Here is a 14,445-nt window from a genome sequence, read left to right as displayed (position 1 = left end):
GATGTCTGATAAAGGCCTGGAAAGTAAGAAACTGCCAAATGGCTGAAGAGAGGTTCAAGGTTGATCATTTTAGAACAAAACTTGCATCTTTGATAAATGCACGAATTTCTTGATTATCACATGACTTTAATCCAAGCAATTTGATTGGATGGTTGGCATCCTCTGTGATTGGTCAAAAATGGGAAACCATTTATGTGTCACGTGGTACCAAAGGTGCATTGTCTGCTCGCAACAAAACAAAAATTTTAGTTTACTCAAGTAAAATGAATTATTGGTTTTAATAATCTTTATTTCCTATAAAGCAATGTATATAAAAACCGCCGCCAGTAACCAATATAATTAATAAACTCTTGAGCGATTGTCGTCTTTACCTTTAAATTCTCTTATTCGTACTGGATATAAAATAAACTAATTATAGTTATATTTCTTTTAAAATTAATGTTGATATCAATCAATGAATGCATATCAGTGGAGGTTACTGTCGGAGAATAGATTATATGGAGTGTCGCTAGCTGGGGAGAGAGTGTCAGACCTCATTGAACGAAGGACAGACAGACAGACAGAGACAAATCAGGAAAGACAGACAGACAGATGGAAAAACAGAATGATGAACAGACAGACAGACAGGAGACAAAGAGAAGAGAGCCACTGCCAAATAAGGAGTGACTACTATATAAGGAGTACCAGCCATATTAGGAATGACTACCAAATAAGCAGTTGCTGCCATTAGGAGTGCTACCATATATGGTGTTCTTAAGGAGTCCTTCATCCAATGAAAAAACTGTCAATATTAAGTCAATACCAAAAGAAGATGCGAATATTTCGGTATAAACGCATGTTACACACTTTTCCTGACACATTTGCGAGTGGATTATTTTCCAATTTTGTTTTTGTTTTTTACAGTTTTATAACTATTTAAAAAAAGATTATCTTATTGATAGGTACTGTATAATGCATAGTTTATCGCCATGTTGAAGGAAAAAAGCAAGAATTTTTTTTTTACGGTTACGAAAGGTAAAACATGTAGGTTTAGCCTAGTTTTGGCACGATGACTCGAGCTGCAATAGGTCGTTTTCATGTTGGCGTCATTAACTACAACTACCAGAATCCTTTGCACACTTTCTTTTGTTTATTCAATTAGCACCCAATTGTCTTACTATGTATACTGACAGAAAATTTGAACAAAGAAAGACAATTCGCGAAGCATTTTGGTAGTGGTAGTCAAATGACTTTATAATGCATCACGAAGCAGTATTCAGTATTCACAAGATAAGCTTTCTCCAAATAGAGTTTTTCAAAAGCATCCAATAGCTGGATGAATTTCAATATATTAACTTCCTTTACTTCGTTTTCCAACGAATTACGCTCCAGGATAATAGAAATTTCTTAAATTAAGTCGAGAAACTTGAATTCACTTCTCTGGACTAAATGACTGTTTGCTCATTGTTAAATAATGATGATTTGCAAAGCTCTTTAAAAGCATCAAGGGATGGATGTTTCTGAAAATACGGTTCAAGTTAATCCTGGTTAGATACGTTCCATACGCGCAGCATATGTCTTTGTTTTTTTTTCGAGTCCTTCCTCGAAGCGATTCATTTTTTCATTATTCATTTCTCCAACCCAATATTGCTTCGCCGTACTTTAATTCTCTAGCTTCCAAACCCCATCCATATTTCAGTGCTTGCGGTCAGCGGTACTTGCAGCCAGAAATTGTCGTCAGACCCGAGGTGGGTCAACACGAGAATTGTTGTTGAAAAATCCACATAAAAATTCTTTAACACCATTCATTCTCGTCATCTTCTTCCATACCGTATATGGCATACGGACTTTGCCCGCTCTTGACAGCGGTAGTCAGCTGTTCGTTGATTCGTGAAATCATTTCGTCATAATATTTCGAATCACGTGATGTTCTTTTTGATTCTGCGCCAGCTGATTGGCTATTGATTGCACGTGTCTCATCGTCGTTTTCGTCATTCTCACGTGGTTCTAAATCTTTAAAATAAAACAAAAAGGTTTATTTTATTATTTTTTTAAAAATTGTCTAATTTCAATTAATTTCCTTGGTCGTTATTGCCTTGATTAGCATTATTATCATGTGGTTCTAAATCTTTAAAATAAAACAAAAAGCATTAAAGGAATAGAATGGAATAACATTGAAACAAAAAGGTTTGTTTTAAATGTCTAACTTTAAAGTACTTATAAGCCTTTTCACAATATTTTCAGAATTGATTCTTTAAATAGTGGATAGTTGATTGTGAAAATATTTCGTCATTTGAATGTCGGGTCTTTGAGATACGAAGGTTTATATTCCCAATATGTTAATGACTATGACGTAACATAAGGGATCATTTAATATACAGCACTGCACTGGTTCTGGAATACAGTATTTTAAAAGCATCCCCCTTTTACTCGTGACTCACGTAAAGGTTCTCACAAATTTGTTTTCATAGTCATTAACATATTGGGAATATAAACCTTCGTATCTCAAAGACCCGACATTCAAATGACGAAATATTTTCACAATCAACTATTCACTATCTAAAGAATCAATTCTGAAAATATTGTGCAAAGGCTTATGAGTACTTTAATTAATTTCTTTGGTCGTTATTGCCTTAGTTAGTCATTATTATCATGGTTATCAGGCGCATCTGAAAACGTTATATTGAATTTGGGCAGTTTAAACACTATTATTATTAGATATTAAATTATTATCAATAATCATAATTGGTTAAAATATTTTTCGTGCAGGTTACCATTTATATATATATTTTTAATTTTTATTTCAAGCTTACAGTAGCAAGACTCATACCCTTTAGTTACGCACGATTCTTATTGGACCTCATGTCATTCGCTTGAGTATAACTTCTTTCTTTATACCTGCATCTCCATATTTTATGAAAGCAAGTACGATTTCATCGTTTGAAAGACTGTTCTAAGTTGGCGTGAAATCGGATCTCATTATTTTATCCGACGAAAAAAAATTAGATGTAGATGTAGATGTTAAGTATTCATTATTATTAAATGAATTTCATTTAACGAGGCGTTTATACTCGTACCTACTGCTATACTATAACTATTATTACGGTTCGATCTCCCTCGTGGTGTCGCAGACGCTGCTAAGTAAGATAGCGGTAAAGCTGGTTGTTTAGATTCCTCATCTGAAGTCCTGGCTTTTCCATTCCATGGAGTAGATTTAGCTGACGAGGGCTGATTCAGAGGAAAAACAGATGTGGAAAGTGCGTGTTTTTTGTATAATTCAGCAATAATGACTTTAGTTTTTAGTTCAATAAGAAGTTTAAATGATTTAAGTTGTTTCGTGTAATTACGAACTGTTTATTGGATCATCAAGTAGCATCATCATCAGCACCATCTTCATCAACATCGACACGAGTGAAAAACGTCTGCGCATGCTCTGAATCCATATGCAAATTACTCAAAACATAAATAAATTTGACTTTCAAACATGCCTGGTAAATTGGACTTCACAAAATGCCAAACTTAGTGTCCATGCTTGAAACTTAAGGCTAATTTTTTCATGTTGCGTTTGTTAATACAGTATCTTGGTCTGACAAAAGTATACTCTCGAACTTTTTTGTATACTTGGAGAAAACAAACATTTATTTTCTCACTCAAACTCTTCAAAATTCTTAGAAAACGTGCTGAAGTGCACGCATGCGCAAACGTTTTTCTCTAGTGTCGTCAACATCTTCATCACCAATATTATCATCATTATCATCATCAACATTAGCATCATCATCATCATCATCACCAACATCATCATCATCAACATTAGCATCATCATCACCCTCATCATCATCATTGCCATCCCCAACATCATCATCAGCAGCATCATCATTATCCTCATTCATCATCATCACCATCATCATCAACATTAGCACCATCATCATTATCCTCATTCATCATCATCATCATCATCACCATTGTTATCCATTATTATACATCAATGTATCTTTATTCAAAACCATCATCATCATGATCTTTCCATCAGTTTAAGTATCGTGTTTTATTATCATCATTCTCGTTATTGTTTCTCTAATTTCACCATTCTTTTATTGTCCTCAATGTGAAGGTCGAGCAAATAAAGCAACTCTAAAGCTTCCATAGCTAGTAACGTAGCGAGAGCGCCATTGTTGGAGGGAAGAGCACCAATTTATCCTACCAAGTCTACATAACTTTTATGTCATCCCGAAATAGTGCAATATCAAGTTTCTAAAAAAATTTGACTTTTTCGTAAGCAATAATACATGGAATAAAGAACTCTGTCATTGTTCAGTAGAATACTACATTTTATAAAATACTTTTCAATTACTTTTCTCTTTGATTTTACCTTCAGTTCCATCATCTCTATATCACCATTAGGTTTCGAGCTCCAGCTCCGTGACCGTGCCACAGAGTTCAAGTTACTACCATCGGCATGTGATGACGTATGCGTAGTTCTAGAACGAGATGACGTCATTAGTCTTTATCACGTGATTATGGTACTGTATACATTGTTAATGACTTGCGATGAAAATGAACAAATCAATACCGCAACTTTTTGTCTGCGTTGCCCCCTTTCAAATTCTTTCAACGAACAGATTCTGTTGACCTTTCTCGTGCATCAACAAAATTTATTTCAACGTCAATAAAAACTTTTGCTCAATCTCGCGTAAACTTGTCTTGAAGTGGTCGAATACGAGAATTAAAATAGCGTGTTCTACTAGCGAACATGCCTGCCACACGAGGAATGTCCAGGGACTTGTTTGATTAGCTATTCGGATGTTAAGAAAAATACTGGGTCGAGTTGGTATTGAAGTTCATTGTGGGATTTTTAGGGGTCAAAATAGACGCCATCTTAGGAAATATGTCCCTTTTAAAAAAAACAGTCCTACGATGCATTGCAATGTCATCTCGACCCAGTTTTTTCTTAAGCTCGGAATGAGGGCCGTAAGTTAGATAACTAACTGTCATATCGCGTCACCCTTATCAAATAAAGTATCGTATCGTATGGTATGAGTGATGGAGGTTGCTTTTACCTTGGTTCTAGATCTGAATTGACTTTAGAGTCCAAAGTCCTGCTTCGTGGTCTTGGCGCGGCAGTCAGATAGTTACGGTTGTGATGATGTCCATCTGTTGGTAGGTGATCAGTCGTGTAACCATGACCACGCAGTGAACCGACTATTCGTAGGAAACCCTTTCGTTAAGATAAAAAATAAAGCAAGTCAGCCGTTGATTGACCGCCACACGGGTTGGCCAGATGGTTAAGTATCGGTCTTTTGTGCTGGAGGTCGTGAATAGTCTAACTTTCCCTAATTCGTCTGAGTGGTGGTTTCAAGTCGAAGCTGGCACTTGATAAAATTCAGTAAATGTATGAATACAGCAAGTCCAATCTCGACTTGGAACCCCAGGCATAGTTAACCAATCAAAGTCTGATTACACGGTCACGTGAGATACCAAAGTAAATCCTTACCGATTTGGGTTTTTCTCCATCTTCTTCTCGTCTGCGACTGTATTTGTAGTTCTCGTGGATCAGCTTGGCGCAGTAGATCTTGCCGATGGTCATTTGTTGACTGCTTAGAACTGATCAATACAAAGCAAAAAAAAAAACAACATCAAGTCGCCATCAGTAACAACATAATGGAAGTATAAACCCTCATAATAGAGGTATTGCACCATCACGTGACGGCAGCCATGTTAGATGGCAGGAACAATACAATCGTTTTACATGAGAAAGAATTCAATTCCTGAGAGCAAAGGGATTTTATTGTTCTGCCATCTAACCACAGGCAACCCAAGGTGCATTATGGGCACCAGCACGTGATGGTGCAAAGCTTCTATATTAACCCTCAAATCAAGAAATATTTCACCATTCAACTATTTACTACGTGTAGAATTATTACTGAGAATATTGAATCCGGGGTTATATGCACCGATCAGGTCGTGATCGTAGGGGGAGGGGGGGGGTAACTTTTTCTCGCCAATATACACGAATAAGAAGAGACGAACGGTGAGCTTGCAATAATAGAGAAAAAAAATAGTCCAAGGTATTAAAAAAAGGTCTCTATCATTGCAAGGTGACTGTTCGTCTCGGTTCGCAAAGGCACGGCTACTTTTCAAGATGGCGCAGGAAACTGCGCAGGGGAATATTTTATGTTAATAATTTCCCGATATCCACAGGAATCCCACAAGAATAATTGAAATTTCGGAGCAGAGATAGAAGGAGCAAAAAGGAACTTGTAATCATATTCCGAAAGAAAAACTATCAAATCTATAGAAATTAGACTTATTATCTTTCACCAAGAAGGGGGGAAATAAAGTCTACAATTGTTAGTCTTTTAAGTCAAACGGAAGGGGGAAGGGATCGCTAAACCTCTGATGCTAACATTCATACTCCTGTTATTACTTTTCTTCTTACCAGAGTGTTTAGGAATTAGTTTATCTAATACTTTATTAGACGTGGAGTTCGGCCAGAGTCTTTTCATGATTTTCCTGAGCTCGGTATCGTTAGCATTCATATTCCCTCGTAGCTTGATGTTGAGAGACGTTCGAATCAATGCAAAGAGCGTCGTTTGGAATGTTACATCTCCATTCTCACTCACCGGCATGTTCATCTTGATCAGCCTCTGTAGTGTAAGAAAAGAATAGAGATGAATAAAATCACTGATATGTTTCATACTCCAGTTTAGAATTCTATGTTGATCAGGGTTAACCTTGATTTTGTGTAGATTCTTTATGTGTTCAGTCCAGTGAATGTCAGTGGATTTTCAATTTTTGTGCAATCCCATGTTGGTGACTTTATTTCCCATTCCCAGTGACCTATGGCCCGGTCCCAGGAATGAGCCTTGCGGCAATCCCATGTTGGTGATTGTGTTTTAGGTTCTTAGTGATCTAAATCCTGGTCCCAGTGATGAGCCTTGGGGCAATCCCATGTTGGTGACTTTATTTCCCATTCCCAGTGACCCGAACCCGGTCCAAGGAATGAGCCTTGCGGCAATCCCATGTTGGTGATTGTGTTTCAAGTTCTTAGCTTTAGTATCTAAATCCTGGTCCCGGTGATGAGCCTTGGGGCAATCCCATGTTGGTGACTTTATTTCCCATTCCCAGTGACCCAAACCCGGCCCCAGGAATGAACCCTGAGGTAATCCTATGTTGGTGATTGCGTTTCCCGTACTCAGTGATCTAAATCCTGGTCCCAGTGATGAGCCTTGGGGCAATCTCATGTTGGTGATTTCATTTCCCAATTTCAGTGACCTAAATCCCGGTCCTAGTGACGAACTCTGAGGTAATCCTATGTTGGTGATTATATTTCCCGTTTTTAGGAACTAAATTTATTTTCCATTGCTTTTCCGACTGTTTTTCCCATTCTTAGTCTATTACCTTATAGCCAACTATTCTTGGGCATTTTTTACCGAAGCCAACAGGAGGTGACATGCTACACATCATCTTGTATACCACTTTATGATGTATATAGCCACTATACAATATAATAATAAAATACATCATAATATGATAAGGGATTGGGACGTGGCTGGGATGGTGGTGTAAAGGGGGGGGGGGGGGGGGGCAAGGATGTGGCAAGGGTGTGGCAGCCAGAGAGACTGGTTCTGCACTTTAAACGAGATCCGATTTAAATTCAATGTGTGAGTTAGCCATGCCCTGACTTAGATCAGCCCAGAGATTGTTTCAGGGTTTGATCTGTGAGTTAGCTATGCCCTGACTCAGATCAGCCCAGAGATTGTTTCAGGGTTCAATGTGTGAGTTAGCCATGCCCTGACTCAGATCAGCCCAGAGATTGTTTCAGGGTTGAATAAATTTCTTTAAGTATGGACACAGAGATTACAGAGACGTTACAGATGCACTCTGATTGACTTGTCCTTGCCAAATGTTGCCTAATTTATCTTGCGTAATTTAAAAATAAATAAATGCTATTGATTGAAGACAGGAAGTAGAAATACATAGGTCAGTTAAATGGTTACATACGTTGCACCAGGGTCGTACTCAGACCACACGCGGGCGAACTCGTCCAAGTGATGGGGGCCTAGGATCGACTCGTCTCTCGTCAGGTACTCAAAGTTGTCCATGATTACAGCCACGAATAAATTCAACATCTGAATAATGAAAACATATTTATTCCTTAATAATAATGATATTATTAATGATAATAATGTTATTGACAATGGCAATGACAATAGTTATGAAATGGCAACGGTCGTAATAGCAATGGCAATGCTAGCGGAAACGAAGACAATGATAATGATAGTATTATTGGAACCTCACCAAGAACATACAAAGAAATATAAATGAGCAGAAATACACGACAGCTAGAAGCGTCGAACCACATTTGTCATTGTCATTGGCAGCGATGCTTGGGTCACACTTGGCAGACGAGAAAGATGCAATCATGACGAGATGCCAGTTCTCACCAGTAGCTGACCTGCAATAATAACGTTGATTCACTCATTGAGTGAGTGAGTGAGTGAGTAAGTCAGTCAGTCAGTCAATAGGTCAGTCAGTCAGTCATTGAGTCATTCATTGAGTCTGTCCGTCAGTCAGTCATTGAGTCAGTCAGTCATTCATTCATTGAGTCGTCAGGACAGTAGTTACCTGAATAGAACCTGCAAGGCTTGCAATATATTTCTGAAATTGTTGTATCCATTGAGCTCGGTGTCATCATCCAGTGCAATCTTGCCAAAAAGCTGCAAAAAACACCAACATCAACATCACTATCAGTCATCAACGTCACCATCACCAGCCATAATCTTTCCCCCGTCAACTTCATCACGCTATCATCATCATCATTATCACCATCATCGTCATCACCGCATCATCACCAGTATCATCATCACCGTCTTCATCAGTCATCATCATCATCATCATTATCTTCATCAGTCATCATCATAATCATCATCATCACCACCATCAGTACCCATCATCATCGCCATTGCCATCAGTCAACATCACCATCATCATCGCTAACATCACCATCATTACCATCATCATCAATGTCATCACCCTCATCATGTTTACCTACCTGCATACCAATCACAGCGTACATAAAGAACATCAACATGATGAGAAGAGTAACGTATGGAAGAGCCTGAAATAACAATGGTTTGTTTGTTCATTTTCGTATGCAATACTTTCAGTTCACTATGATCTTGGATTAGTTGAGTTGAGTTACGTCCCGATTGCAACATAATCGCAACCTCTTCAACGTCAATAAAAACATCCCAAGATTAAAATATGAGTACTCGTGGATGTAAGATGTTTTGTTTAGGCATACCTTAAACGAGCGGAAGAACGTCCACAGTAGGATGCGTATGGTATAACCTTGTCGAAGGAGCTTAATGAGACGGGCTGCTCGAAACAACCTGAACATACTGGGATCGATAGGGATGTAGTCTTCGTCCTTACCTAGTTGGTTCTGAAGGTGGAGTTTGTATTGGTAGACGTAAGAGATATAAAAATAGGGAAGGAGAAAACAGAGGGGAAAGTTGGGGAAATCTATCCATCCACCTGCCCACCATAGAATACTTCCATCCATCTATGCACCTGCAAACACATTTATTGATTATCCCATCCATCCATCCATCCATTTTCACACTCACCATCCACCATCCACGCCTATACACCCACCGACCCACCCATCCATCTACCACCCACTGACCCACTCGTTTATCCACCAAAACATCAATCAAGAACACATCCATCCATCCATCCATCCATTCACCCATTCATCTATCCTCTACTCACCCACCATTCACACCTGTACACCCACCCACCCACCTACTCATCTATCTACCACCCACTGACCCACCCGTCTACCCACTAAAACATCAATCAAGAACACATCCATCCGTCCATTCACCCATCCACCTACCATCCACTGTCCTAACCGTCCGGCCCATTTATTCATCCATCCATCAACCGAAAGAGCCATCTACCCACCCACCCACCCACCCACCCCTCTATCTACCAATTATCTATTTAATCAGATTTTATCTTAAAAAGAGAGAAAGTTCAAACCAAACTTACAGCTATTTGTGTAACAGCAATGTCCATAAGTCCTCCTAACACGATAACAAAGTCGAACATGTTCCAATAATCACGGAAATAATTCTGAAACGCAGAATGTTTGAAAAGCAAAATTTAAAAAAACAGCAAAAAAAGTAGTTACACACTTTAAAAATCCGCTGTGAGTTGCAAACATGTTTCGTGACCACAAATAATCTTTTCTATAATTACTTTTAAATATAATTTCTTGCTACGAATCTCTCCTTACCAGTCTAAGTGCGATGAGCTTTAGAACTGCTTCAAGAGTGAAGAGGGCAGTGAAAGCGATATTCATCCATGAGCATGCTAGTTTATACTCAGCTGGCTGGTCGTGATACTGTTAATATAACCAAGAAAGATAGTCATCATGTAACTCACTCCGTGTTTGATACCTGGACTCAACAATGCATTGTTAATCAGATTTATTGTTCCATGCATGGTGGACGGAAAGCCTATAACAAGTTTTGTAAACCACTTGATAGGGCAAGGAGGAGAGTACAGGAGAGTACCAACAAACAATTCTACTCACGTACGACACAGAGTCTGGGAATCGAGAATATGCGCACCCAGTCTGAAACCTACCTGCATCATTAAGACAATAGTATTTAATGAAATGAGCACCATGATGAAGATATCGAACGGTTTTGACGTCACTAACTGCCAGACTTTGTATTGGAAAGATTTTCTATTACGTGGCATGTACATCTGACCAGGTTTGGCCGTCAGTGCAAAATGAATGCAGTCTCTCTGTGAGGGAAATAAGATGATAATGTTTATAATAATGCAACAAGGAATACTGTCTAATAGCCAACTTTATACTTACTTCTCTGTCTCTCTGTCTGGTCTTTCTTTCTTTCTATCTGTCTGTCTGTCTGTCTGTCTATCTGTCTGTCTGTCTGTCTGTCTGTTTGTCTGTCTGTCTGTTTGTCTGTCTGTCTGGATAGATGTATCCCTGTTATCTGTTTGTTTGTCTGTCCGTCCGTCCATTCGTCCCGCGTTCGTCCGTCTGTCCGTCCGTCCGTCCGTCCGTCCGTGCATCCATTTACTTATATACTTATGTCTGTCTTCCTGTCTAAATATCTACCCACCTGATTCCTATCCAGCTCACAGTTCGATATCTCCTTCTCTCCGAGGTCTTGAAAAGTTAAAATGATGAGAGCAACGAAAATATTCAGAAAGAAAAACGAAAACACGACTACGAAGCTGACATAGTAAATGGCATATGCGGTGTTGTAGTCCTGCACTGGACCTTTGTCTTTCTCTGTGGTATCCATCGTACGATGCATTGCTCTGCAAGAAAAGATGAAGAAGTGTTTTAAAACTCTTCGGATTCATTGCTGCTGCTCAAGGCTCGCTTTCGCGGCAAATTTCAGTTAAACGTAGGGATGTTGGACGACCCAATTCCTTGTCTACATAGTTGTCAGGTAAAAATATCACCCAGGCAAATAAACGTAATTAGTGGCCTACATCCCTTCCTGACAGGGGGTAGGGGGAGTTGGATGTTTTTGTTTCGCTTCAGATAACAAAGTCTAACTTACGTTGGCCAACCTTCCCCCGTCGATGAAGTGTAGAGCGTTAACATGGCGTCGTAGACGGTATCAAAGTTTAGTGTCCGTTTTTTCCATTCTCTTGGATTGACCTGACAATCGAGGAGGGCAAATAGTTAACCCATTGTAATGGTAGTGAGGATAAATATGAACAAAATAATCGGCTGTCACGCATCCTGGAAACGCAGTGAAGTGTACTGGGGTACCTGTGCATACCTTTCCCCTCATCCTGCCCAGAAATGTCTCGAATATAAGTATTCGTAACAGAATGTAGGTGGCATCGTTTGCTCCTACGTTCGAGACGTGCAGTGCTGTTTACGTAATTATCCCACCTCTCCCTCCACAAGATCCCTAGATCTTTCTCTGTTTATGTCTAGCTAACCGAATATATCACCATAGGGGCACGCCCTAGCAGCTATACCGCGCGATATTAATTAGTATATGTAATAGGACTCCATGCTGTCCAATTAAGAAATACTTGGACGAGGAAAATTCTGAGGACTTCTAAAATTGGATGAGGCCGTAGGCCGAATCCAATTTGGCAGTTAAAGGAATTGTTCGAGTCTAATTATTTCTTGATTGGGGAGCATGAAATCCCATTACCTATTAATTATATAGCTGCCTAATTAATCCCATATCAACAAGACCTGTCCAATTAAGAAAATAATTGGACAGTTATTTATATGGGATTAATGAGAAGCTGTATAATTAATAATAGAATGTAACGCAATACTATTATAAAAATTGCTCGTGAAATGTAGCTTACCACTGGATCCATCTTCTGTTTCCCCTCGTCGTCATAGATATATTGAAAAAAATTGCCTCTGAAAAAAAGAATTGAACAATTGAATATATTTCAGTGGCGTGATGTCGAGGCGCTATAAATTGGAAGATTTCATTGGGCAGGTTTTTTTCCCTATTTAAGACTACGCGTCATTTCCTTAAGATTTATTTATTTGTTTACCGGTCGCGCAAGAAACAATCCACGAGTATTAATGAGACTCAAACCAAGAATCTAATTCTCAAGAAAATGAAACGTGGTCTCAAACAGGAAAACATTACGCCCAAGCTAGTTTTTTTTGCAGAATGATGTTGATTGCATTATTTTGTTTGCGCATCTTGTTGCGCAAAAAATTTTCGCTGTTGTGTGAAAAATACAAGCGATTTGGCTCTAAAATCAACGACGTCGAATACTGTGCGAGTTTTCTGCACGCAATCCGGCTTTCGCATTGAAAGTCATACGATTTTTTGTTTTACATACTTGCACTCGTTTTTGGTCAGCTTAGCTTCATCGGTGCAGTAGAAGAACTTCCCATTGAATAACTGTACACCCATGACAGCGAAAATAAACAAGAACAGCATGGTGATCATGAGGATGTTGGCTACGTTCTTGACGGAGAACCACATGCATCGAAAAACAGCCTGTACAACATCAAGTAAAATATATCACGAAAAAATGCTTCCAATTAACCCACCCTAAACCTTAACCCCAACCCCCTCCCCCTCCCCTATCCCAGGATGCTCAACCACATGTCTGTTACGAAAAATGCTTGTAAGGGGAGGGGGAAAGCCGGATATAAACCGGATATCCCTGAATCTTGTGCTTCACACCCCACCCCCCCTGAACATTACACATATGAGTACTGGAAATAAAGTGTAAGGGAGCTATGGAACAAAAAAGCTTCCGGAGGGGGGGGGGGGGGGGGTTCCTTAACCTAAAAGCTTTATCTACCCAATAACCTGTACAGTCATTTCTCCTCGACCCTCCCCTCCCCAAACACAAACACACATACATTCTACCTGTAGTTTCTTGATCTTGTGAACACTTTTAAACGGTCTCAACACACGCATGACACGTAAGGCTCGAATAGCCGTCCTGCCATCTCGATCATTATTTTCGACTTTCCTGAAAAGAACGACGTCGGAATAGAATATTCAAATGCTAAAACTAATAAAAGAGGGCATATATCCTGTGATATCAAAATTCCCCTTGCGGGGTGGGCCATTTGCAGGACGTAATCACGTGACTGTCACTGGATGGCAGCGAAATTCTGACTTTTTTTATTTAGGAGAACTTTTGCTAGATTACTCAAGTCATATATAGTTTTTCCTTTGCTTTCGATTTCAAGATACGAAGCATTTTAAAGTTTGTTTGCCATCCAGCAGAGCCTTCTCCAAGAGAACTTTAGTTGAATAGCTGTTATTACAGTTGAGCCCGCAATGAGATTTTCTTTTGTTTTAAGAATCACACAACTGAGGTTATCGGTTAAACAAAGTGCCCGTTGTCTCATTTGCATCTCATTTGCATGCATCCATAATAACTCGTTATTCAGGACCTATTTCCAAACTTGGGGTTAAAACAAAATTTTCCCGGGTTGAGATTTTTTTCCTTTTTTTGAAATTTTTTAAAAAGTGTTAATAATTTTTTGAAAATTTTTTTATTGATTTTACTTTGATTGATTGATTAATTGATTGATTGATTGAGATTTATTATTAGAATGGGCCTTTATCACGCGGCGGCCATGTTAATTCTCATGAGAATAAAAACTCCTTTGTTCGCCCGCATAAATTAATTCTCATGCTCGAATGCGAGGCTACGTGGTGGAACCTATTGTTCAAACTAACATGACTGCCGACGTTTGAAAGGGCCATGAAAGGCAGAAACACTTACGCAAAAACAAGAGACGCTATGTTACACATCACTACCACACCATCAATAATATTCCATATGCTGCGTAGATATGCACCTTTGTGTAGAATAAGACCCATGTCGATGACCTAAAAACACGTGCTAACTCATTATTCATTCATGTCAATCATTACTAGCCCCGAACACCATCCAGGG

General features: G+C 39.0%; 1 protein-coding gene across 3 annotated transcripts in view; it reads right to left on the bottom strand.

Moving 5' to 3' along the window:
- Positions 1–268: 268 nt before the first annotated feature.
- The window catches only part of LOC116303749 (voltage-dependent L-type calcium channel subunit alpha-1D), a 43,803-nt gene continuing 29,626 nt past the window's right edge, over positions 269–14,445 (bottom strand). For 2 of the 3 annotated variants that reach the window (XM_031713342.2, XM_031713350.2), the window contains 21 exons: positions 14,272–14,378; positions 13,401–13,506; positions 12,862–13,022; positions 12,367–12,424; positions 11,592–11,692; positions 11,142–11,343; positions 10,636–10,800; positions 10,283–10,390; positions 10,036–10,119; positions 9,284–9,424; positions 9,032–9,097; positions 8,605–8,696; positions 8,278–8,434; positions 7,981–8,108; positions 7,378–7,474; positions 6,416–6,623; positions 5,471–5,580; positions 5,037–5,194; positions 4,349–4,457; positions 3,057–3,207; positions 269–1,992 (listed from right to left, as the gene is read on the bottom strand). In XM_031713342.2, the coding sequence (XP_031569202.2) occupies positions 1,775–1,992; positions 3,057–3,207; positions 4,349–4,457; positions 5,037–5,194; positions 5,471–5,580; positions 6,416–6,623; positions 7,378–7,474; positions 7,981–8,108; positions 8,278–8,434; positions 8,605–8,696; positions 9,032–9,097; positions 9,284–9,424; positions 10,036–10,119; positions 10,283–10,390; positions 10,636–10,800; positions 11,142–11,343; positions 11,592–11,692; positions 12,367–12,424; positions 12,862–13,022; positions 13,401–13,506; positions 14,272–14,378 (2,727 nt within the window). In that variant the 3' untranslated portion in view covers positions 269–1,774. The remainder of the gene's footprint in view (positions 1,993–3,056; positions 3,208–4,348; positions 4,458–5,036; positions 5,195–5,470; positions 5,581–6,415; positions 6,624–7,377; positions 7,475–7,980; positions 8,109–8,277; positions 8,435–8,604; positions 8,697–9,031; positions 9,098–9,283; positions 9,425–10,035; positions 10,120–10,282; positions 10,391–10,635; positions 10,801–11,141; positions 11,344–11,591; positions 11,693–12,366; positions 12,425–12,861; positions 13,023–13,400; positions 13,507–14,271; positions 14,379–14,445) is intronic. The other variant, XM_031713359.2, reaches the window with a different exon arrangement.

The sequence above is a fragment of the Actinia tenebrosa genome, unplaced genomic scaffold (genome assembly GCF_029948245.1).
Source record: "Actinia tenebrosa isolate PJP-AT-01 unplaced genomic scaffold, QUT_ActTen_1.0 PGA_scaffold1__47_contigs__length_23844297, whole genome shotgun sequence".
NCBI lineage: Eukaryota > Metazoa > Cnidaria > Anthozoa > Actiniaria > Actiniidae > Actinia > Actinia tenebrosa.
This window is presented reverse-complemented; position numbering and strand designations above follow the sequence as displayed.